General features: G+C 37.9%; 3 protein-coding genes across 3 annotated transcripts in view; 2 read left to right on the forward strand and 1 right to left on the reverse strand.

Annotated features, from left to right (window-relative positions):
* Positions 1-207: 207 nt before the first annotated feature.
* Positions 208-4,394, forward strand: LOC108680966 (transmembrane emp24 domain-containing protein bai; the record flags this gene model as incomplete). The annotated part of the gene is made up of 4 exons (XM_047881747.1): positions 208-278; positions 985-990; positions 2,136-2,262; positions 3,602-4,394. Coding segments are annotated over 4 exons (326 nt in total), but the record flags the coding sequence as incomplete, so codon positions are not given.
* Positions 4,395-5,946: 1,552 nt separating this feature from the next.
* LOC108680971 (28S ribosomal protein S31, mitochondrial) lies at positions 5,947-21,803 on the reverse strand. The gene is made up of 8 exons (XM_018169901.2): positions 21,689-21,803; positions 21,384-21,514; positions 10,180-10,274; positions 9,764-9,887; positions 8,582-8,720; positions 7,903-7,971; positions 6,798-7,027; positions 5,947-6,298 (listed from the first exon to the last, which is right to left on the reverse strand). The coding sequence occupies exons 1-8, from the start codon at positions 21,712-21,714 to the stop codon at positions 6,030-6,032; spliced, it is 1,083 nt and encodes a 360-aa protein (XP_018025390.1). The 5' UTR covers positions 21,715-21,803; the 3' UTR covers positions 5,947-6,029.
* Positions 21,804-22,066: 263 nt separating this feature from the next.
* The window catches only part of LOC108680972 (T-complex protein 1 subunit gamma), a 13,065-nt gene continuing 9,396 nt past the window's right edge, over positions 22,067-25,735 (forward strand). Inside the window, exons 1-2 of the mRNA XM_018169903.2 lie at positions 22,067-22,170; positions 22,264-22,325. Coding sequence (XP_018025392.1) covers positions 22,134-22,170; positions 22,264-22,325 — 99 coding nt within the window. The 5' untranslated portion in view covers positions 22,067-22,133. The remainder of the gene's footprint in view (positions 22,171-22,263; positions 22,326-25,735) is intronic.

The following is a 25,735-nucleotide window of genomic DNA, read 5'->3' on the forward strand; positions in this document are numbered from 1 at the left end:
CAGTAGCACAGTTCATTCCTGAAATTACTCGTACACACTTATAACCACTTGTGTGTAAGTGCCTTCATAGGAGTAAGTTAATTCTATTTCATCATCTCTGGCATTGGATGGTTTTTCTCTGCTCCCTCTAACAATGATGACTTGAATATCAGTTTTTATGCCTTATTATTATCTATATATTGTATTATCTTATCAACTCCATTGCAGGTCACAGGGGCGTTGTGCAGGAGGTGACACTGAACACCAAACATGGAGTAGAAGCCAAGTCCTATGAGGCGGTTAGTTGAGTGCATGTCATGCTGTAACCTCATCGGTATATACACATACTTATATGATCTTTTTTAGAGAGATATGAAAAGATTTTTAGATCAAAACAAATGAAATGAAATTTCAATTTGTTACCCTTTGTTAGAAATTAAGTGTCAAGTAAATCACTTGGTGTAACCTTCTCAGTGGATGTGTAGACTGACCTGATCTCCTCTACAGATCCATGATCTGTGAATGGGTAAATAGATAGAATGTATATGAGGGATTTATGCTCTGTAGGCTATACAAAATTTAATTTTCATTTGTTGATAAATTGTCTATTTTACTGCCATTAAACCATCAATTATTCCCTTGTTTGTTATTATGAGCTCCATTCATGATGAGCAAGTAGCAGGTTCCTTCCTTACTTGATATAGGGCAATTTTCTTGCATTTTTTATACATAGATGAAAAATGTGAAGTGATCTGAAGCAAAATTTATACCAATAATACATTGAACTCTTCACAGTTGACATCGTTGTAATTTTATTCTCTGGGAAAATGAAAACATGAATATTTATATTTTTTCTCGAACTCTGATTGAGTTTCACCACTAAATTTTCATGTAAATTTTCTACCAATATAAAAATTTCCCTTACGTATTTACTATAGTATGTAAATTTCTTATTCTCTACACTCATGGTGTCTCTTTTTTTCTGGGGTATCCTGTTTGGTGCAGAGATACGTAAGTGTGAACTGCTATCACAGTTGTGCTAACATTCCTCCTCTAACCCCACCTGCCTAACCCTTGTACCCAGCGTTATAAGTGGTTATGGTGGTTACTGACTATTAGAGATGCATTATTGGAGATCGGTCATTTGGAAAAATGTATCTTTCACTAACTTGGTGTTTGAGGGTGGATGTTTTTAATTATCTGATGTATAATTTTTCAACACTTTAAGTGATTCATTAAAACCATGATGCCTGATACTGGCATTTATGATGTTTGTGTTTGTTATGTATATTTAATTTTGCTATGCTGAAAGTTACATAAATTCTTACATGAGTTAGTTACTTTAATTATGTGATGTTGATTGATTTTCACCGTGTGAACAACACTTCTTTTTGTCATTACAGCTTTCGTTTCTAATAAAATCTGAGTCAATGAAGCAAATTTCATTATGTTGCACTAAAGTTAGGTACTGTTTTCTGAACTGATATTATACAAAAACTTTTTAGACATAAATGATAATTTTGAATTTATCTCATTTTTTTCTGCAACAATCAAGTCCAAGCAAAAGCATTACGTGAAGCAATGTGTTGCCTTGCAATTATCTTCATTATGGCTCTAAAATATATTCTCTTAGTAGCAGTAATGTTAAAATCAAACTGAGAAAATGTATTACCAAGTTGTACAACTTCTCAGAACCTCCTATTATCAGATAAAACTTTCTACTATCATAAGGTAGTCTCAAAGTTAGGCAAATGCTTAGTCTTCAGTGTTTGAAATCATTTTCAATTTCAAATAGGATGAGAAGAATGTAGGCAGAAATTTTCCTATCTTGACCAATTCATCTATTTAAATTAATATAATCCTGATTGAAGTTTGTTTATCGATACCTTTGTTGCTTTTAATTGTTATTTTTAGACTTTAGTGAAACTGTTCACAGTTGTGTGATTATCAATAAGCTAATTGCTTTTTATTGTTCACTTCTAAGCTTGAGAGTACAAATGTTTACAGTTCTGTAATTAACAAAAATTTTATTGCTTTTTATTGTTCACTTTTAAGCTTGAGAGTACAAAATACAAATGTTAACAGTTGGGTGATTATCAATAAGTTTATTGCTTTTTATTGTTCACTTTTAATCTTGATATTAAAATGTTTTTCAGTTGGGCGAGGCAGCAAAGTTGAAGCCGTTGGAGATTGAGCTGAAGAGGCTGGAAGATCTGAGCGAGAGCATCGTCAAGGACTTCGTGTACATGCGACAACGCGAAGAAGAGATGAGGGACACAAACGGTTAGTCTGGTGCTAACATCAATTAACTCGGGTATTATGACACTAACTGCAATACCTAAGACGTTAACGAAATCTTTTTAGCTCATTTTCTCATTTATGGAAAAAAATGCACTATTGTGCTCGCCATGTCCGTCCGTCCGTCTGTCTGTCTGTCTGTCCGTGACCTCAAGTTTTCGTCGACGAAAATGCGCTCTCTGTCACTCACTGCAGTGAGTGCTGAGTTATATTTTTTTAAGGTATGTATGTCCGTATCATGGATTGACGAGTAATTGATAATACTTCATATATTCATTGCACCTAAAGTTGCTGTGAAGTATTATTTATTACACGTGTTTTATGTTACTAACGGCAATATATTAACATTAGAAATAATACGAATTCCATGTTTTAATAGGTGTTATGCCCGTATCATGGGTTGGTTTGTAGAATTGCACCAGGCAGTGCTATGAAGTTTAATCAATTACTAGTGTATAATTACAGGTTACTAACTGTCATATATTAGCATATGAAGTTAAATAAATACATATATACATTTTTAGCGCATTTTCTCATTTATGGAAAAATGCACTATTGTGCTCGCCATGTCCGTCTGTCTGTCTGTCCGTCCGTGATCTCAAGTTTTCGTCGACGAGAAAATGCGCTCTCTGTCACTCACTGCAGTGAGTACTGAGTTATATTTTTTATAGCTATGTACGCTTGTGCCGTGCATTGATTTTTGGACACACTTTGGACATCGCTGTGAGCTACCATCAAATATGATATTATTTATAAATTTGTAGATTAGAATATCATAATCATTGGATCACTAACATGGTATCCACCATGCACATCTTTTAGCACACTAAAATTAACCTCGTATATTCGTGATCTCACTACCACACCAACTCACAAGTTATGTAAACCAAAAATTGGAAAATGTTGCAATCGTTGTAATTAGTATAAAAATTTTGTATGAGCTCATTTTTTCAATGCTGTTATGATGGATTAATTTGTTGACTAGTATTAGACTTCACTATGAACTATCATCAAATTATTAAAGGATTACAGTCAATCATAATCGGGTCGTCGCCATATTCAAGTTTCCGCGATGCAGTTAAAACGTACCTATTAAAGAAAGCTGGAAACTAATGTTGCGATAACATTCAAACCACTTCTTTACCTCTTGAGAACATGGAGATTCAGTTCTGTTGCATATTATTGTCGTTTTCATTGAAATAACGGAAGGTAAAACTACAGCGTCAAGGTTCACGAAGGCAAGTCTAATTTTCATTTGACAAAAAGCTCCACTTTTTGTGCAACTTTACCGGTGACCTACTATATAATATTCAATTTTTTTCAGAGTCAACAAATTCTCGAGTGCTGTACTTTTCACTCTTCTCCCTGTGCTGTCTCGTGGGACTGGCGACATGGCAGGTGCTCTATCTGCGCAAGTTCTTCAAAGCCAAAAAACTCATTGAATAAATGCCTTCTGTTGGTGTACCTTTTGCAGTCATGTTCACCAACAACAGCAGGTTTCTTGTCGCAATTACAACTGGTGTAGCAACTGATAAGCAGCAATCTTTGCTATAAGCAGCAATTTAGTTGCTTATCGGTTGCTACTGCAGCAATCGAACAGCGCCATCATCTACAACATTGGTTGTTGCGTCTTGATACCTATCTAAAGTATCATTAGTGTTAAACGGCAAAGTGATAAACGATTGCTGTTGATGCTGTATTTTTTTTCGACTAAATGCTTATTTTGAAAGTACTTAGCAGCTTTTCAAACCTCAACTTTGCAACCTCGTTGAGAAACACGTGATTGAAATGTTTCAAAGGTTTCTAACAACATTGTTGGTGGTCTGACATGATAAAATTGACAAGTGTTAATGGTAAACCAAGCTTCCTCTCTAATATTGTGTTGGCTTTGATCTAGCTTTCCGTGGTCACTTATCAGCGTTGTGCAAACTTTTCTAGACCACTTTTTATCAGCGATGTGCAAACTTTCCTTGGTCACTTATTATTGTCATCAGTGCTGAGCAATCTTTCCTCAGTCAATTCTATCCAGAGTTGAGCAAACTTCCTTGTTCACTTCTGATCGGCGTTGTGCAAACTTTTCTTGGTCACTTTCCAGCCTTTCTTGTGTTTTTTTTTTTGCTAGTTTACCTACTTTATCGTCAGTCAACCTCATTGCTACATTTATTCTGATCACTAGCACTTGGAATCATCAACCTCAGAAGCTGACAACTTCTCAGTCTCTCATAGGCGAGTGAGCAATTCTTAGGAAATTCTTCAGTATAAATCAAATGATCTAGCGATATTAGTATTATGTTCATGATAGTAAAGCCAAATTTTTTTTTCTAAGAATCGATGGGCAAAAACGACTCCATATAAATTCATGCAACTATCGAAGGTGTTTTATACGATCTCATGACGAAATCTGTTTGCCTCTCGTAATACGGCGAAAATATTTTAATTCCAAGGATTTATTATTATCATTGTAAAATGCTTTTGACAAACCTGTTTTTTCTTCAATACGTAATATTTGTATTTTATCTGAACCTTTTTCAGCCGTTCGAATTTTTTTCTATAATTCCATGTCGTCATTGATCTATTACTTGTGATCAAGAAACGATTTGGTGACTAGCTAGGTTCTGAATCAAATCCAGCTACCACAACTAGGTTAATGATTTTCACTCTCCAGTATTTAAATTTTTGCCTCGTAGTATTGCTAGGGAATTTTCATGAAATTTGAAGAGAAGCATGAACATTTTACTCGTGTGACTGATTCAGTTGTGATGTCAATCACGGTAAATTTTGGAAGCTGATTGAATCTAAACGCGGTATAAACTAGTATGCCAATCTTTGCTTTGAGTCCATCAAGTGTGTGATTGGCTTAGATTATATTTGTGTAGCTGTATAATCGCGGTGTTTTCGATGGTATAATCTTCAGTGAAAATGAATTCTTATTTTACGTGGCCGTAAGATAATTTTAAATGGGAACGGTGCTTAGAACCGCAAAGTGGTTTTGTTTTACACTTGTCCGTTGTGGTTCTTCCGTAAAGATGCACTAAGTAGCCCACCAGGGGTTGGTTTCGTTTTCGCGCACGTAGTCTAAATGTTGCGAGGAAGACAAGAGTGTATTTTCATTGCAACTGCTTTTGTTCATGGAGGGGATTATTTCAGACTGTTATTAATATTAGATTGGGTAATAGCGCCGTATAGAAATGATTTCCTACTGAAGACATTTGTTTGTATAATCCCTTCCAGAAACCTAAAGAGCTTTAGATTACAAATTTCGCTGTATCTTGAATTTTTAGAACCGTCATTTAATCTGTAGCTTCTTTGATTTTTTTGAATGAGATCTTCAAATATGCTTTAACAAATGCGTAAGTATGCTTCTGTACAGTTGTCTTTTTTTGAATGATCGAATTTCTATCTCATTATATTGTCTATTTTGAACTTTTATGGTAAATGATTGTAAAAATTGAATTTACCTAATCTGATCTGGGAGTGCAGTGCTTTGTCAATTTTCATCATTGGTACACGAGTGGCGGTGTAGTAATATTCTAATTTATAAACGATTTTTAAATAAACTTGACATGGATTTTAGTGTTCGGCATTGTTCCTTGAGTTTTTAAGTAGACTTAGAAGCTTTCAAGTAGTCTCTAGTCAGTACCAAATCCCGGGCGAGTATTAAACAACATGTGTAATGCACAGCTTATACATGAAATATTACAACTCGAAACTGGGTTACGAGAATGATAGATTGACGAGAATCTCTTCAAACTTCAAGCATTTGCTTCTTTACTCATTGAATGGTCGGCAGGGATCGCGCCAATTTCCGTAAGCAGTTTCTCCTTGGAAGCAAAGTAATCCCTGTACCATAGAATGGTTTCCTTCTTGCGTTGGGCCGAGACGTATGGGTTCATGCTGAGCCCTACGCACACGAGCTCCATGAAATGCGCAATAGGACCCTTCTTGGGGCACCATGGGGACAGGTGGCGCTCCAGGAATATGTGATCCTGGAACCCAGTTCTGCCTTCTTCTGCCTCCATGCCTGAGAAATGATAATGGTACACTGATTTCTATGACAGAATTGACAATTTTATTTGTACCGACAATATAATCTGACATAAAACCAGTCAGCTCTCTGAATATTAATTAATACAGACTTCAGAATAGCGTTTCAGTCTTATTATTATCGCTTAATGAAACGGCGAATGAGTATCAAGACTTCGACAACAGCATTTGAAGATCTAGGTACATTTCTTCAAAATTACAATAGTAGGAATAAATTATTACTTGCAGAAAATGGATCCACAATCACGTAAGAATCACGAGAAAAATAGTACCCGTTGAGATGAAAGTTCGGGAATGAAATAGGAAATATTTCTAGAATTCATCAAAGTAAATAGGCAGTGAGTACAAATAGTAAACCATTCACAGAATTTCAATTTAACCGGAAACAATGCAATGCAGTCTAAAATGCCAGAGGTTCTCTTATCAGACTTGTCAATAGTATGAATATCTAAGTGAAATGTCTACTAAGTACTAACCGAACTCATTGTTGACTGGGAATTGCCATATCTTGCCCTGTTCCGTCCACTGCATGAGCTCCTGAAAGTGGGAGTCAGGAGGCCTGGCAATGCAGAGCTTGAGTTCCCTCGCCACCTGCGCCTCCCACGTGGGCAGCAGCGGCGCCGCAGTCTCAGGCTCTTGTGACATGTCCGCAGGAGAAAAAATTTTCAGAGGTTCTGCGCTGTGCAGATCCGTTGTGGCGAGTGACCTGCAAGATAATTAATCTTAGAATAGAAGCCTAGTTGTCTTCATCCAAATTTGTTTTCTCCAAATAGTCCGGACGGGATCGCTCGTACACTCCAATGAAGTGTACAAAGCTCCAGTTATCCTGGGTCGCTTTGAATGACTGCCAACCTCCTTACCACATTCCTTCAAGCTTCCCACGAGTTCTGATAACTATAACAAACTTTCTCTGATCTTTTGCACATATTCCAATAAGAACAAAGCGTGTTCATAACAGCCAGGTGGTTATTAATACAGTAATGTATGGATATGGTAATATGCAATCAATGGTAATATGCAATCAATGGAAATATGCAATCAATGGTAATAGGCAATCAAGGATCAATGTAATCAGCGCCATCTCAGTTCTTCTGAACTTTTTATCCGTATCACTCGGCCGTATTTGAATCTCACGTGCATACATTCGCACAGCCTCTGACATCACGTGCGAGATGGATATATCAAGCATCAAAATGTATAATTTGGTCACAACTCCGTTTAAATCAATTACCAAGGGTATGCGGACACACAGACATAATTTCATTGGCAGCACTTCAGTCCATTTGATGCGCAGTATAATAGTCAACAGAGTGAAGTAACTGACAGCTGCATCTTTATTTCGTTAGGTAGAAGCATCTGTAACAAGCGCTCAGCAAACTATCAGACTTGCATGCAACTATCTTGAATTTCTAACTCAAGTTTGACGGTAATCAAATCTCATTAAAACTGTAAATAGCGATCCTTCTGCCATTGAAACGAACATGAAGACAAGGAACATAGCAAATCTGCTAGAAAATAAGTTTGAATTAAGAAATATATATTTACCATGGGTGAACAAAAGCACACACAGGTGCTACTCACTCGTTAAACCTCTTGGTTCTGGTGTGACGACTAACTCTCTTCTCGACAGACAAGCCTGAGAGGACCGATCTGAAAGAAACAAATCAATTAAACCTAAAAATACAAGGAAATTATTCTAGCCTAAAATATGCTTGGATTATTTATTGCTTATGCTTGGAACTATGGTATATTACAAGACTAGGGAGTTAAATGCAGAGCTGAGATGCAATAGAGACTAATGGTGAACAAAACAAATTAAATGGAAATTAAAAAAATACATTTGCATTCAAAGTACATCCAACACAAGTGAAATCTCTAACTTCATAGTTAAAAGCTATCCATTCTATAAATATTTATTTCCTAAGATTAATCCAACTCTAAATAATTTTTCCAACAGTTCTAACTTCAATCCATTTAAGATCTCCAAAATTTTGTTAATACACAATGTCAAACACAATTTCAAAACTTTTAGGTGTAAAGATAATTTCCTTAACTTTTATAAAACTCCTACCAATACCTACAGAGATCAATGGATCATTTGCAAGGCTCATTCTCATTCTTTTTAATTTTTTAAACACATACATACAGGGGTCAATGGACCATTAGCGAGGCTTTTAACTTATCTTATCACTACGTATATACAGAGCTTAATGGATCACTTGCAAAGCTCATTTTAAATAATCTTATTCAGTCAAGTTACCTCAGACCAAGGACAGCCTCTGGAGAGGGTGGGGAAGGCTTAGCCGTGACACGCTTCAAGCTGTCTAGCAGCTCCGACTCTGTCTCCTCCCCTCCAACCTTTTCTGCCACTGACCGTATGGCTTCAGCCATCTTGGGTCCTGCAACAATAATTTTTTATGTTGTCTGTTAATCACAATTTAAATTACTTTCTTGATGTTACTTGTTCATCAAATTTAGAATTTCTTTTTAGATAAGAAAATTATAGTGAAATTTCCCCCTGCCTTTTTTAATTTTGATCCGGAAATAGCACACTATCCTGGTGCAAAGATAAATTTATTACATCAAGGCATCTTTATCTGCAGCAACATTAATATGTGCTGCTAATCATCCATTAGTTTCAAGCATTTGTACATATATTAGTTGGCTTTACCAAATCAAATTTTTTTTTAACAAAGAGAACGAATTTTTAACACAAACATGACATGAGGACATGAATTGGTCAAATAATTTTATAAGCAACAATTTCTAGTGTTAAGTTGTACAAATCACAGGGAAATTCTGAGTCTGTCTTCCATAGCTAAAATCACAACAAAGTAAACTACAAAAAAATCTACAAAAACTGACAAACTTAGTGGGCACTAGATTAGCACAATGAACATGGTTCCCCAGTATAAGAAACAAAATGGATGTGAGAAGAAAAAAAATCTGAAAAAAATTCAAACCAAAATTCATCATGTAATTCTGAAACCAAGCTTATAAAATATATAGTTGGTGTGATTATTCCTTGATTTACAAACTTTGTGGATCTGTTCAGTACCGTACATAAGGCAAGCATTGTTGATGTAATCAAGGTTCAGGTCGTGATACAGCATTAACCCTTGTCAGATTGCATAGGTGCCATGGTACCCAAACTAAATATGATTAAAACATTGCGTATTTGTAAATGTAACAGACTAACAGTTTGACAAAGATAAAATTAAGTCACAAAGCAGCTCATTCATTAAAAGATTGTAGTAATTGTCAAAATCGTAGCAGCAGGTTCTCTAGCATTTAGAAAATTATGCTCTATTTTGCACCCAAATTCCAATTTTTAAATAACCTGTGTAGGCAAATACAGACTTGCATTTTATTGGTGATGGTTGCTGGTAGTTTCTCTACTTTCCATCAAGCTAGAAAATTGCCACATGCATCATGAACATACCAACAGCTTCAAATTCCTCTTTGAGTTTCTGTTGAGGTTTGGTGAGAGGGGCTCGAACTCGTAGCTGACGCAACTCATCACTTGCCAACTTCAAATTGCTAGAAGATCTAGCAGCTGGTTGTAACTGGTGAATAGGACATCTTATTTAAGAGCAAACAAAGCAAGTTAATGTTTATAAAGTTAATTAAAATAGGATAAACAATGCACAATCTAATTTCAATACATTGCATTATAAGACAATATGTAAGTTTGGCCTTGTATATCAACTTGTCACTGACGATTAAGACTAGTTGAGTAGCTCAAATTGGAATGGAAAGATTATCCACCTTATACTATAAATGTCCACCTTTTAAAGAAAGAGCTTATGATATAAGCATCCAACACAAACACATCCAACAAAAATCTGATGGACTTACTTCAACAGTAAAATTTGATAGAAGATTAGCTAGCTTTGCCTGTACTTCATTTTTAGTTGCAATTTTCTTCTCAGTCTTAGGAGACTCAGGACAGACTGAAAAGAAGACAAATAACAAAGATTCAAATTTTTATTATATTTTAATTTCATTATTCTTTTCATTACTGGTCTTACAGTGTGGAATTCTAGAGAGTTTTTGAATGACCAAAAACACATAGCATATTAGAAAGGCATCATGAAAGACATCATGATCCCACAACCAATCACAGTCTATAAGTATAAAGGATGACATCTCAACCAATCACAGCTGGAGAGGGAAATATATCCACCCAAAAATGAAAGCAAATTTATGAACTACCCTAGAATTCCATCCTGCTGGTCTACTAATTTCATTACTGGTCTACTCATAGGACTAAAAAAAGGACATCTAAAATCTCTCTCTCTTGTAGCAATGATTTCAAATATCTAAAATCTGAATCATTTACAATGGCACATAGCACCAGTGATTCTAAAAATTACCATAAAACTATCCCTCGTAAAATTTTCTATGCAATTTATCCAATGTTAAGAGTGAATAGAATTAAGGAAAAGAACTAATATTAAGTGTTGCTCCTCCCTATACATAAATCTGCAATATTTAAAATTAACAAAATGTTCTATCAACTATAAAATTTGAGACGAATGTAATAAATCATCTATCATTAAGGTCAACAATCTTGCCACAGTCCACAACACTTAAGTCAACAGCATAGTGGAGATTGTAATAATTCATCTATCATTAAGGTCAACAATCTTGCCACAGTCCACAACACTTAAGTCAACAGCATAGTGGAAAAGCAGAGATTTTTTAGAATGAGTTGAATTGAGTTCATTTTTAATTTCATAATTTACTAAAGATTTACACATATATCTTACGTATGATGAGGCTGCTATCCATGATACTTTACTGGTCAACTTTCAGGACTCAAAATTGAACTTGGAGAGTCTAAAAATACTCTGCTCTGCCATAATTTCTTTCAATAGAAACATTCTAACTTCTATTATTCTTATTATATTAAACATTATATTATTGTATTATATACTAATACAATTTCTTACATTTATATTGTTGGACAAATAAAACTGAAGTTACTGAATCACATCTTTCTAGAGCAATCAAAACAGCTTTGCAGTCAGCATCATGTGGCAATCTAAATATCATAGTTCTGACCAGTATAAAATGTATTTTGGTGACATGTAGCAAGGTAAGTCAGTCTAGGGTGCAGAAAGTAAGTGATTATCTAAAAATCTTCAGCAAAGCATCAGCAGCAAAATTTACATCTTCATAAGATCTTTCCAATACATTTACCTTACAAATATTGATCTCCAAACTCTCCCAAAATTTCTGACCAATGCATAATAATTGGCACAGACGTAAGCACATTAGGATTGTTACAGTGATGACTACAAGCAATCAAAACAGACGGGACACACAGTGGCAGCATTGCACTAATGATAGCTGAAGACTGCTGGCGATGCATTCTGAATACTGCTGGCAATGTCTTAGACTTAAAAAACACATCTTGGCAATGCATTGATCACAGTCTGCACACTGGGTCACAGTAAGTAAGTGCAGTATCTGCTGACTGCCTAGAGCATAGTGACAAACCACGGAGATTTTGGAATCAGTTCATTTGTAATTTCCTCTTCTACTCAAGATATAAACAATTTCTTATGTATGACAATGCTGGTATCTATGATACTTAACTGGTCTACTTATAGGCGTCTTGAACGATGGTAATATTTCTGGTCTGACATGACCATATGTGGCTGATTAGTAATTTTTTTGCAGCTGCCTAAACTGTCTCACTCATGTTGGAAATAAAGGTGCAACTGTTCACAGTTCCAGTCTTTAAACATAGATCTAGAATTTTAGTCTAAGTGGATATAGAACTATATTTAGCTGTAAATACCAATCTATGATAACTATGCATGTGATGTTGTTTGTCACTCATCAGATTCAACGTGCTAAGTTTTCCCATCTGCATCTACTCTTTCTTCAAATCCTCACTCATCCCGGTGTTCACTCCACAAGTGCATGGAAAATATTGCAAAGATCAACAAAATTACCACCATATGAACGCAGCAAGCCCTCAAGCGGTTCCCGCGTTCCTAGCAGCGTCAGTGCGTCACTGCCTCACCAGTGCGCGTCCAGAGCTCGAGTGAGTAGTGTGTTGCACTGCGAGCCCTCCCGGAGTTACCTTTAATATGTTGCTATAGCTCATTAGGCTTATATATCTATATATTTCTCTATTGTTCATTAATGTGTATGATTCCAGAATTTGTGATTCCATGTTCATGTCATTGAGTAAATATTATAGTCGTTACTGTAAGTAATGCTGAGTCTAGACATTGTTGGTGGCCATCGTCACGAACAACTGCTCATAGGCTCTTATATCATAGTTGATATCTATTTTTTAGTATGAATTTGTCTAGGAGTAATTATTTTGAAAAGGAAATATTTGTCGCATAACTGGATGTACTGACTTGATATTTTGTAGGCCATTTGCCTCACCATTGCTGTTGTGGCTATTTGCCCTGTCTGTTTTCTTTGACACAATCTAATAGAAAGTTTTAAGGATACTAATTTGTTCTCTGCTTACAGCCTCATCAAGCCTTACTGGCAAGTGCCAACATGTGATTCATTACATCTATTTTAATTTGAAACATTTTAGGTAACTTTAAGATATTGTCATCTAAACTTAACCTCCAACCTCATGATTTCAGGTATCATAATTGTAGGCCAAGCCCAACCGCAGCCGTTGGCACTAATCATAAACAAAGCCCAAACTAGCATTGGCACTGTCATACTTAGTAATCAATTTTACAGCCCAACCCAGCATTGGCAAATGCTAGCATAAGCGAGAAAACGCCAGCAATAGTCTCTTCTTCTTGCCTGCCAAACCACCTCCTGTGAGTAACAAATGAAATATCGCGGCCATGCCAACATAAACAATTCCTGTCATGCCAGTTGTAATTTTGTTATCAAGAAGTCAATTAAGAACGCTCATCTACAATGTTTAGCACTTAAGTCTAAAAAATGAGTCTAGCCTCTACCTAGTGTAAGTTTCATGTAAGTCTTTATTGACCTATTAATTAATATTAAATCTTATTTTCATCTTACGTCACTCAAGTATATGAAATAAACGGGAGAAAAGCACATCAACTTTTCCATGCCCCGTTGAGCCCGCACAAGTTTTTGTCAATGCATATATAGTTGTTGCAGATATTGATATGGATATGCAGTAATTTGCAGATAGCAGCACCATTTGCAATCATTTTGTGCCAATGCTCTGATTAAATTCAACTGTTTGTTTTGAGCTGCACCAAGTTATCAACAGCTTCCCTTGTCTAATGTCTGTCACCTTTGCCTGAGGTCTGTCACCATTGCTAGCTGTCTGCCACTTTTGTCTGATGTCTGTCACCTTTGCCTGAGGTCTGTCACCCTTACCTGAGGTCTGTCACCCTTACCTGAGGTCTGTCACCCTTGCCTGAGGTCTGTCACCCATGCTTGCTGTCTGTCACTTTTGCCTGATGTCTGTCACCCTTGTCTGATGTCCGTCACCCTGGCCTGATGTCCGTCACCCTTGCCTGATGTCTGTCACTCTTGCCTGATGTCCGTCACCCTTGCCTGATGTCCGTCACCCTTGCCTGATGTCCGTCACCCTTGCCTGATGTCCGTCATCCTTGCCTGATGTCCGTCATCCTTGCCTGATGTCCGTCATCCTTGCCTGATATCTGTCACCCTTGTCTGATGTCTGTCACCTTTACCTGATGTCTGTCACCCTTGTCTAGTGTCTGTCACCCTTGCCTAATGTCTGTCACCCTTGCCTGATGTCTGTCACCCTTGCCTGATGTCTGTCACCCTTGCCTGATGATCTGTTGCTCTTGCCTGACGTCTGTTGCTCTTGCCTGACGTCTGTTGCTCTTGCCTGACGTCAGCTGCTCTTGCCTGACATCTGCTGCTCTTGCCCGATATCTGTTGCTCTTGCCTGACATCTGTTGCTCTTGCCTGACGTCTGTTGCTCTTGCCTGACATTTGTTGCTCTTGCCTGACATCTGTTGCTCTTGCCTGATATCTGTTGCTCTTGCCTGACATCTGTTGTTCTTGCCTGATATCTGTTGCTCTTGCCTGATATCTGTTGCTCTTGCCTGATATCTGTTGATTTTACCTGATGTCTGTTGCTCTTGCCTGATATCTGTTGCTCTTGCCTGATATCTGTTACTTTTGCCTGATGTCTGTCAAAAATACCTGAGGTCTGTCCTCTGTGCCTGATGTCTGTTGACCTTGCCTAACATCTGTTGCTCTTACCTGATGTCTGTTGCCCTACTTGCATACAGGACCTACCCTGGGATTGGTGAGCCCTATTGTCATGAACTTGACAAGTGAGCTATGTGAATATCTTAGTTCTGGGCCCATGATCAAGGGGCGCATGCTGCTGTCCAGTTAATCCAAAAAAAAAAAAGAACCTATTGTCTGCATTATAACTTGTATAACCTATAACCTCTAACTATAACAAGCTTATAACTATAATGAACTTATAACTAGAACAAACTTATAACTAAACCTTCTAACTGTAACAAAACCTTATAAATGTAACTAAACCTTTTAAGTATAACTAAAACTTATAACTGTAACCAATAACTGTATTTAATATATAACTAAAATTGGATTACTGTCTCCCACAGCTTCACAATCATCAATGGTTGGGAGGGTGCACACCGCACAGACAGAACTCAGAAGATCTCTAACCAGAACCTAATATACAGCCACAAGTTCATGACCACCACCAACATTATTTTGTGCCAGTGTTCTGTTCAAATAAATATTTAAAGTTAAATACAATAAACATTATTTTCCACCTCCATTTTTCTTAATATAACTCAAAATGAACTTCAAGAAGAGTCTAAAATAGTCTCTACTCAACAACATGGCCTAGAGTGGAAAACATCTACCTATTAGACTGCAAGTTTGCAACAAGAGCGGCTCAGCTGTACAAGATTTCCACTAAGTGAATTACCTCCGTGGCTCCTATCTAATTATTAACAAAAGTGCATGATTGAGCCCCAAAATGCCAAATGTGTTAAAAACTGGTCACTTAGGAGCTGGAAGATTTTGATAACAAGTCACGCTGTAAAGTAGGGCCTTTCAGCTTGAGATATTGGCATCTTTTCAAGCTCTCTATCAGCCACCTTGACCTTAAATTGGCATCCATGGCCAATCACAAACTATGGATTGCACAATCAGCCCTGCCATCACCACACCCATCTTCAGCTTGTTTGATTGCTTGTATCTGTCACCCAATCATAATGTGCATGTGTCTGGCACGCCTAATGCTACTGCTGAAAAAAGTCATCTCCGTTTCCATAATTTGTTGAAAGCAAAGGATGCCTTAAAACGTTTTAATGGGTTCAAGTGTATTCTAATGCAATTTCTTGAGTTCTAGTGCAATCTATTATGTTCTAAGGCAATCTCTTGTGTTTCAACGCAATCTATTGCATTTTAACACGATCTATTGCATTTTAACACAATCTATTGCATTTTTCTGCAATCTATTGCATTTTTCTGCAATCTATTGCATTTTAACACATTATATTGCGTTTTAATGCAATCCATTGCATTCTAATGCAATTTATTGCATTCTTAAGCAATCTACTGCATTCTGAAGCAATCTATTGCTTTCTAATGAAATCAAATGCAATCAAATGTAACCTAATGCATTCTAATTCAATCTAATGTAACCTAATGCAATCTAATAAAATATAATGAACCCTAATTCAATTTAATGCNATACACATCTAGATGTGTATAAGAGACAGGTGTTATGTAGCCTCAGTATTAGGCCTTTAATGCCCATTGACAAAATTTTTCTATGTCAAATAGTTTTTGAGTTGTGGGGGTTTTTGTTAAAAAAACGAAAAGTGGTCTAAGTTACCCCGCCGGTCTAAGTTACCCCATTTTACGGTACCTAGTACAGGTAGATCTGAGCGCAGAAGCTATAACGTCCAAATTTGTGCTCTCACAGCCATCAGAACTGCATGCTACAGCCTGTAGACCTGATGGCTCTGGGCGCATATGCTTGGGTGCTCCAATATACACTCTCGCAGCCATCAGAACAGTGTGCTACAGCTAGTAGTTCGAGTAGCTCTGAGTGTGTATGCTTGGGTGCTCAAATAAAACCTTCTCACAGCCATCACCTTCTCAGCATAGTTCAGGTGACTATGAGCACGTATGCTTTAGTGTTGAAATGTAGCTTTCATAGCCATCAAAACGCGCTATGATGCATAGCTCCAATTGTAGCATGTAGATCAATATGGTGCATTGGCCATATTGATCATCAATTGTAACTAATGGAGAAGCATAATTGGCAACTGGCATCCAGTGGCATCCACCTTGGAGTCTTTGGTGCATGAAATTGGCCATGCTTTACAGCCTGTTACTAACAAGTAGCCTGAGTACTCAGTCATGCTGTGCAGGATTGGAATTTTCCTACTTGTTGCTGAAATCTTGCAACTCTGGAGTTACCAATTTTTAATACACTTGGAAACTTGCAGCCCGATCGTGCACTTTTGTTGACAATTAGATATTAGGTAATTCATCTGGCAGGAATTTTGCAGTTCCAGAAATGGCAGGAAAGCTCTAGTTTGATTTTGACTTTGAAGGGTTGAGGTGTTGAAGGCCTTATTAGAGGCCTGTTCACCAATCATGGTGATACGTCATATTTAGCAACGTGCGTGGTGGGTTTCAAATACAAGTTTAGTGATAGCAGTCCAGGTCGTATTTGGTGCCCAGGTTAGACCAGTGAGTGTCCAGGCGAGACTTTAGTTGAGGCCCTAAAGGGAGAGATTTTCCTATGCTTGAAATGCTAAGTAGGAAAATTTCAATCCTGGGTGAGTGGTAATTTATGCATCATTCAGATTTTAGCAGTTAGCCAGCCCATACGTCATGATAATATATCTACTGTCATAAGTCATTGATAACTTAACCCTTAAATGCACTGCGTATCATAAATGATAGAAAGCAAATTTTTGCCTATAAATGCTAAGGTAATCAGGCTACTTGCCTGCAGCGCATCTAATATCAAGTACAATACATACAAAAGTGAACGAGAACAAAATGAGTTACATCAGTGTTGTGTTGTGCGGTAAACATGAACGCCAGTTAGCAACAAGGCATGGTTGGTGGCAGTGTGCGGAAGCCCCATATTTCTTGGTTCATTCTGGCTTCTACGTTTCTCTCAGACGTAAGAAAAAATCAACCCCATTTTATATGTTGTCATGATTATTGGGAAGCCTTCAATAAATCTTTACAAGTATTTGTTTTTGTTTAATAGGAGCAACTTGTATATATGGGCAACTGCATATGGGCAACTTGTCTGCATCATATGCATGTATATCATTAATGATACAACATGGTATTTTTCTGCCATTTTATGTTTTTTCATGCATTCAAATAGGTATGTTTAGTTATTATATATCTAGATCAACCCCATTTTATATGTTGTCATGATTATTGGGAAGCCTTCAATAAGTCTTTACAAGTATTTGTTTTTGTTTAATCAGAGCAACTTGTATATATGGCAACTGCATATGGGCAACTTGTCTGCATCATATGTATGTGTATCATTAATGATACAACACAGTAGTTTTCTGCCATTCTATGTTTCTTCATGCATTCAAATAGGTATGTTTAGTTATTATATATCTAGAAAAATGTATTTGTCATCAGATTAGCAGCTATGCATCTACTAAAGGCAAAATGCAAGTAATAAATGTTGTTTCACAGTTGATGCCACATTATTTGTCTGAGAAGGAAATTCTGGATGCTCTCTTCTTTGAAGTAAGTGACGATGGCGAAACTTCTAGTGATGCTGGCAACATCAATAACCCATTAGCCGCTTATATCAGTGATGTGGACTCTCTTGAATCATATTCCGGAGGCAAGAAAATTATTTCTTTTGCATTTGGCAATAAGCCAAAAATCAGGGTAAGTCTTCAAGCATGATATCTGTTACTTACCTATGCAATCCGTATATATTCATTTGATACAAACAAGTCATAGATTTTTGTTAGGGGCAACATGGTGGCATATGAATAAGTAAGGAGTTGTAAATTGCGTGCATTAATTCTCTTCTCTTTTTTGTTATCCCCAGTGTTTAAATACTAGTTGTGTTGTAATACTAGTGTAAATACAGTGTTTAAATACTAAAGATGGCCAACTAGCCAGTTTAGTTTTCCCTGATTTTTGCTTAATGGTGGAAGTGTAAATGAACCTGCATTCTGGGATTCTGGCCATGTTGACATCCTTGATGACCTGCCACCTACCTGCTAGGACTATTGCTGCTCTTTTATAGGTAAGTCCAGGGAACACTCTCGCCATGCATCTTAGTCCTTATTTTTACTAGTAAACTCTTTTGTAAATATCATCCTTTTTGCATTGAGGTTTTAGAACTGTACATTAGGTAGGATAATGTTTCTGGGTTCAAGTGTTAGATTGTTGAATAGGGTTTCATGTTCTTCTGTCCTGGCATTTTTGCAGAGCAGCAAATTCTGGAGCCAATCCAGGAGTGAACCAGAGAGCTGAGCTGGACAAATCTGGGGCTAGTATTTGGGCCACTGCTGCGCAAGCTCAAGGAGAGTCTTGGGTTGGCCTGGACCACGTGCCGTGAAGGTGTTGAGCCAGCCTGGAGCCACATGCACGTAGAGCCAAGCACCCTCTAGTTGAGTCCTTGCTGTCCATCACCGGTAAGACCACCGCCTTCTTGCTTCCTCTGCTCCTCAGTACTGCTTTCTCCTGACAGATCCAACCTTAGTATTTGTTTGGGACATAGCAGTCCCAGGCCACGATGGATCACCGCCTCTGATTATCGTTTATCCGCCCTCATTTGGGCCACCTGATGCACGATGCTGTTGCTTGCTTCTCGCCGCTGGTAGTGTTGCAGGGGAGGTCGATCTGGAATTGTGCTCAAGAACACGTCTAGCTGTCTCTTGAAGGTCTCCAGGGTGAACTCCCCCTCTCTTAGATCCCTTGGTAGGGCGTTGAACAGCCTTGGTCCTGCCACGGAGAGTGATCCTTCTCACAGGGATTGAAATCTGACTGCGGATCTGTTACGCAGGGGAGGGATCTTGCACAGTCTCCCCCTTCTCTCGTTGTGATATGTCTGAATCTTGAAGGTCTCGCTCTCAAAGTTTGGCACCATTCCGGTTATCATTTTCCCTGTGTACAGGATGACATACCTCTCCCGTCTCCTCTGCAGTGAGCACAGACTCAGTTGCTGTAACCTCTCCCCAGTAGTTAAAATTCTCCATCCCTCTGATCCTGGAAGTAAAGGTTTGTTGGACTCCTTCCAGTTGCCGTATTGTGCGTAGTGTGAACGGAGTCCAGAGCTGGCAGCAGTATTCAAGGATAGGTATTACAAGGGTTCTGAAGAGTGTGATAATCGGTTCCGCTTCTCTCGATCTGAACGTCCGCCAGATCCACCCCATCTGTTGTCAACCTTTTGCGGTTATTTCCGGTATGTGATCACCAAAATTGACCTGATTGTTCATCAACACTCCTAGATCGTGAACGAGTTGCTTCTCTTCAATCTCCGAGTTGTCAGGTGCCAGGTAGCGGTGATCCATTCCAGCTCTTCCGGTTCCTCTGTACCTCAGGACCTCAAACTTGGTCCCGTTGAACTGCAGGTTGGTCCAGGCCAACCAGGCTGGACACCAGACCAATTTCAAGACAGTTATTTCTTGTTTTATTTTTGGTTCAGTTTTCTCTTTATTATTCTAGCCCAGTTTAGTTAAGTTAATGTTCACCATTTATTCAGTTTCTGCCAGTTTGGGCTACTGGTTTTCTTTTGGTTTCACAGGGTAGGCTCATCCCATCACCCATAAGCCCTGGGCTGTCCCATCACTAACATATTAACCTTTACGTTCATCTTCATGTACCACTATTTTATTTAATATATTTTTTTGCTTGGTTCTGCTTGGTCCGTTTTCCTGAGTTCCGGTTTATTGTTTTTCCGTTAGCTGGTACTATACCGGCCAGTCCGCTGACCTTTAGACGGGGCGACCCCCACAGTATATTTACAGATTTGTGCATTATCTAGTAGTAAAGTTACTCCTCATTGAGTAATACCTGTTTACATATATATGATGAGTTTTCTCCTACAGTTATATTGTATTTTCAGACGGTGATGACTCTGCTATTGAATAATACCTGTTTACAAATATATGATGAGTTTTCTCCTACAGTTATATTGTATTAATAGACAGTGATGACTCTGCTAACACATATTCTGCAATCACAATTATAGAAGTCAACAGCCCATCTGAAATGCATAGTAACGGCACAATAACTGTGGAAGCCAGCCACAGCAGAAGTGAAAAAAGTAATGATTGAAAAAAGAAGATCCAGAGGCACAAGGCACAACACAACGCAACACAGCACAGAACAACACAATACAACAGTAACACCACAACACAGAACAATACAATTCAACACAGAACAACACAATACAACACAAATGACTTTGGAGAAAATTTCTTTTAAAATAAAGTTCTAGATTTCTCATTCACCAAATTTCCATATCAAGAAAAATCATATATTATTGAAAGATAATTAAAGGCATACTGTACTGACTACTGAGTAATGTGAGTATTATGTCTGTTCCTCCACAAACTGCTCATGCGGCATGCGCGGCAGCGCGACGTAGAATTGATGGCCGGGATTGCGCGAACACGTGCGCGAAGTGAATCAATTTTCATTACATTGCGCCAACTGTGCACAGCAATAGCTTAAAAAAATTGAAAATGCGCAAGAAAATTCACCGAAAACATACATCATCCTGAGTGTGGCTTGTATCTAATGTATCATATATGATACAACCATCAATTTGATATAATAAAATGAAAAATTTCAAACTTGATGCAATTTATGTGTATATTGACCCATTTTAAAATAGAATCACCATTCAAATATTTTTTTATCCTCCACATTAAATGCGTGCATTTAACATGATTTAAGGGTCAAGCTAATTAGCTAAGGGCAGCAGAAATCCTAAAGCTGCAAAAAAATACAGAAAATCATATATCAAAAAGTGAATATTTTCAACACCTGCACTGACCTGCTTCTCTAGGTCTACCTTTAGTACCTAAGTAGCAGGAAAGTTAACAAACCTTTTTCATGATCTTGGCCTCCTGACGTGTTTGAATCTTTAGACTTGGTTGTTGTTGCATCTGGTAAAGAATCCCCATTTCTATTAGAACTGCATTCGAGATGTTGCACTTGACACAGAGGACATCTCCGTCTGAAAAAAACAGCGACAGTGACGTGCATAACATCGAAATTCTAGTTACGATAAATCTGAGGAACAATTTTTCACTAATAGCCTAACATGAATAACCGTATAGTGATCTGTTACTGAATACTGATCAAAGTTCAATATAAGTGACAAATTTTAAATTTAGGCAATTAGGCCTACCTGAATAAATTAATATTTCTAAGCATTGCACATACTAAGAAATACGAAAGGTTTCGGAATTCGTTAGACTGACCACCGTCGCCGGTAATTACAACTCAATTTCTGTCAACAAATAAATTGAGTCTTTCATTTGAAGATGAAGCATGCGAATCTTGGGCATAATGATATGAAACTTCAACAAAGAACCTTCCCGAATAATCGCAAATATTCATCAATATGAATTTTTGAGTTAACACAAATTGGAAGGATATTATGCTCAGTTTCTCGAAAAACTTCAAACTATTTTATAAAGATCCTTATCGTTTTATTAGCTGTGCAGTGCAAAGACTTGCTGTTAAAAATTTCATATTGCTTTGCTTGTGCGCAATGTTTAAACCCGAAGGTGTGTGTCACAGTCATACACGATTCTTGTCGCAACGTGCAGCTCGTGAAACAATCCGGCAAAATGATGATGGGCGGTGGAAGACCAGTTATTGTACTTAGTAAGTAAAGATGGCTAATATTGATTGTGATATTTATTTGATAAATCATTTACGCAGTTTGACGTAGTTACTCACGATTTATTTCCATTTCAGATCAAAACACTAAAAGGGAGAGCGGTCGGAAGGTCCAGCTGCAGAATATCAATGCTGGGAAGGTATGCATTTATTCTAGAATAAAGTTCACAAATAGAGAGAATAAGAGAGTTAGTAAATCTCAAATTCTCAATAATAGTAAATCGTTTGTGTTGTGATTTCTTTGAAGAGAAATATGTTAGCGAAATTTGCTGCATAGTGACAAAGCAGAGAGTTTTTTTAGACTCTTCCTCTAGTTCATTTTTGAGTCCTATGAGTAGACCAGCAAAGTATCATGGATACCAGCATTATCTTACAAAAGAAATTGGTTTAAATCTTGAGTAGATGAGGAAATTAAAAATGAGCTGATTCTAAAAAATCTCTTGTTTGCCACTATGATTTGCTGTATACTGTATACATAGATTTTGATGATGACATATGATGTTGCCAATTACCTTTATCAAATATTCACCAGGGCACTACTGTTCACCAACTTTCTGCACCCTGGCGGCCTGGCCCCTAAGCAAATAATCATAATAATGGAATGTTGCATGACCCTAAGTTACCAAGAATTGAAATATAATCATTTAATAAAAATTATACTTCAGGCAATAGGCCTACGCCCTACCGCAATAATGTATATGCTATTTAGCCTTTTTGAAGTAGCTAGTAATCGAGAAGAGGCTATATCTTGATGAAATTGAATCAAATTGAGGTTGAAATACAATTGTGTAAAAAGACTGGACTGTAGTGACCATATTAGCTAAATTTGTCCGCTGCATTATACTACTCCTCCAGACCTCCACCTCCAGTACCTATAAAAAATTATTCAAAGTACACATGAGTATATGTATCTTGTACCTAATTTGCAATACTTTCATGTTCTGGTTTCAGAAATTCTAATTTCTGTATAGTTCTATGCTAGCCTGTGATAGGGACTAGGGTTAATGTGAATTCTACTCAATCCTAGATGGCTAGATTGGAAGTTTCCTATATATGAATGAAATTTTGCAGCTACAAAGTGACAAATTTTGTATACATTTTTAATCTTTCTGCTCTGTTGTACAGTTTTATTAACAATTAGACTGGAAATAATTTATCTAGCTGGAATCTTGCAGTTCCAATAATTTCATTCAAGCTGCACTTGCGGCTGAAATAGTAGATATACCATCAAATGGGATAATAAGGAATGATTTTGAGCATTTTTCATTAATAACTTCTTACCATGAAACATTTCATAAACAAATTTGGGCTCAATTTATAGTTAGAGGTCAACCATAATAATAATACATCTCTGAACAAATTCCATATGCTATTTGTAAGGTGTCAGATGCAAAATAAAAGCATCCCAAATTAACCCTGGAAATTGGGTACTAGTTTGGGACACTTGGAATAGACATAATTGTAAAATGTTTGAAGCTTGCAGTCTGATGCAGAGTGTAGCTACTCATCCATTACTAACAGTAATTCAAAGTCCTTGTCTTCCTTTGTAGTAGATGTAGAATAAGTGACATTTTCTGTGATTTGTACCTGTTTTTCCTTTATTTAACCCTGTCGCGTTTTGCGGGTAAGTTACCATATATGGTACCATAATTAAAATGGGAGTAAAAAAAAGCCCCCCACATTCCTTGGGACAGCCTGCCAACAAGCTCCAACCAATCACAGATCATGTACAAGTTACGTCATGTAGGACGTAGCGCTCTGATGCGCTCTTTTGTCTGTGTGAGCTAAACCTCGGGCACGCCTCGGGCCGAAGAGTGTTTTTCAAGGTTGACATGGCGAATGCATTCAACAGCCTGCGACGTGACGTGTTCCTGGCTGCTGCGCGGGCGAAAGCGCAGGGAATTTATAGAATGCTGTACCAAGCGTATTCGGAACCGTCCCCTCTATTCTTTGGGGGGTCGAGTTTGGTGTCCGCGACCGGCATACTATGCTCTTGGAACACTCCTTCTGCGTCTCAATTGCTCTTCGAGTTGGCGCAAATGTATGCGAACCCCACACTTGTCGGTGCGGAAAGCGGATGGATGCACGAGGACTGCATGGCCTTTCTTGTAAGTACTCGGCTCTTGCAAGACACTCGGCTCTGAACGATGTGATCAGGAGGGCTCTTCAGAGCGCTGGCGTTCCTTCATGCCTTGAACCCATTGGAGTGGACAGAGGGGATGGTAAGAGACCAGATGGCTTAACGGTTTTCCCATTTTCTAATGGGAGGTGTTTGTGCTGGGATGCAACCTGCGTCAACACTTTTGCTGAGTCGCACGTCAATAATTCGGCTATTTCTGCTGGGTTTGCGGCTCGTGCGGCGGTGGATAGCAAGAGACTTAAATATGCGGCGTTGGCAGCTCGGTATCGTTTCGAGCCAGTCGCATTAGAAATGACGGGCACATATGGTGAAACGACTGGTCCTTTAATATCAGAGATTGGCCGTCGCATTACGGAATTGTCCGGCAAACGTAGAGAGACTCTATGGTTGGAGCAAAGGTTGGGTTTGGCCGTGCAGAGAGGCAATGCGGCTAGCATTCTAACAGCAGTCAGAGAAAAGTTCGACGTGGGCCCGCTCCTCGCTCGCGTCACAGCTCAGTGACCCTCGGAGTCCGTGTAGGCCACCATCAGAGGTGTTAAGGTCGGGGCCCTGATCATTGACATGAAACCATTCCCTGTTTTTAATTAATAAAATCAATTCTTTTTTTTGTTGGAATGGTGAGTGTGGGAGGCCTTTAAAAAAAATTAAAAACTAAGTACTCTCAAGAAATGGCAAAACGGCATTTTGGGCTCTCAGCATATCCACTTTAGCAGCTCTAGCCCATGAAAAACTGTAGGAAAGGCCATGATAGTTGCTAGTATCATAGTTAAAAACTTGCTTTATCAACTGATTATGATGCCATTTACTTGAAGCAAATGCAAGATGGTGAAATATAATGGCAATAATTGGTGTGATCATATATGAGCATATGCCCGCCAATGCTTAGAGATGGAAGTGACTATGTTTGGTCATATGCCCACTAAAGGTAAATTTCTACAGCACTTGGAAAATATGTTTGTTAGCATTTTATGGTTAGCGCTATTATGACTTAAGCCACGTTTTTCAGTCTAACATACCAATAGTTCAGCACCTGGTGCTTTCCCTGACTTTGACTGCAGTCCAAGCTCATGGCATTCCCTTCGTTACAGAACATAGAGCCAATGCGGTTGCAAGCAAGATGGTCTCTGTACTGACCCAGACGATAACATGTCCTTCACCAATACTAATTCTTGATGACAATTAATTCACAAGTTTTAGGTATATGTTCTATATGAATGTGATTCTTTACATACGGCATGGATGTCTCATTATATGGATGGTCTGGAAATATCTTGCCATAAAATACTAAATGTACCTATAATTTTTTCAACTTGATTGCTTCCTTTGTATGTGTTATAATACATGCATAAAAGAGCAATCAAGATGTTTTCCACCATCTAAATAGTAAACTTTCAATGTCAAAATCCGCAA

This window comes from Hyalella azteca, unplaced genomic scaffold (assembly GCF_000764305.2).
Source record: "Hyalella azteca isolate HAZT.00-mixed unplaced genomic scaffold, Hazt_2.0.2 contig1195, whole genome shotgun sequence".
Taxonomy (NCBI): Eukaryota; Metazoa; Arthropoda; class Malacostraca; order Amphipoda; family Hyalellidae; genus Hyalella; species Hyalella azteca.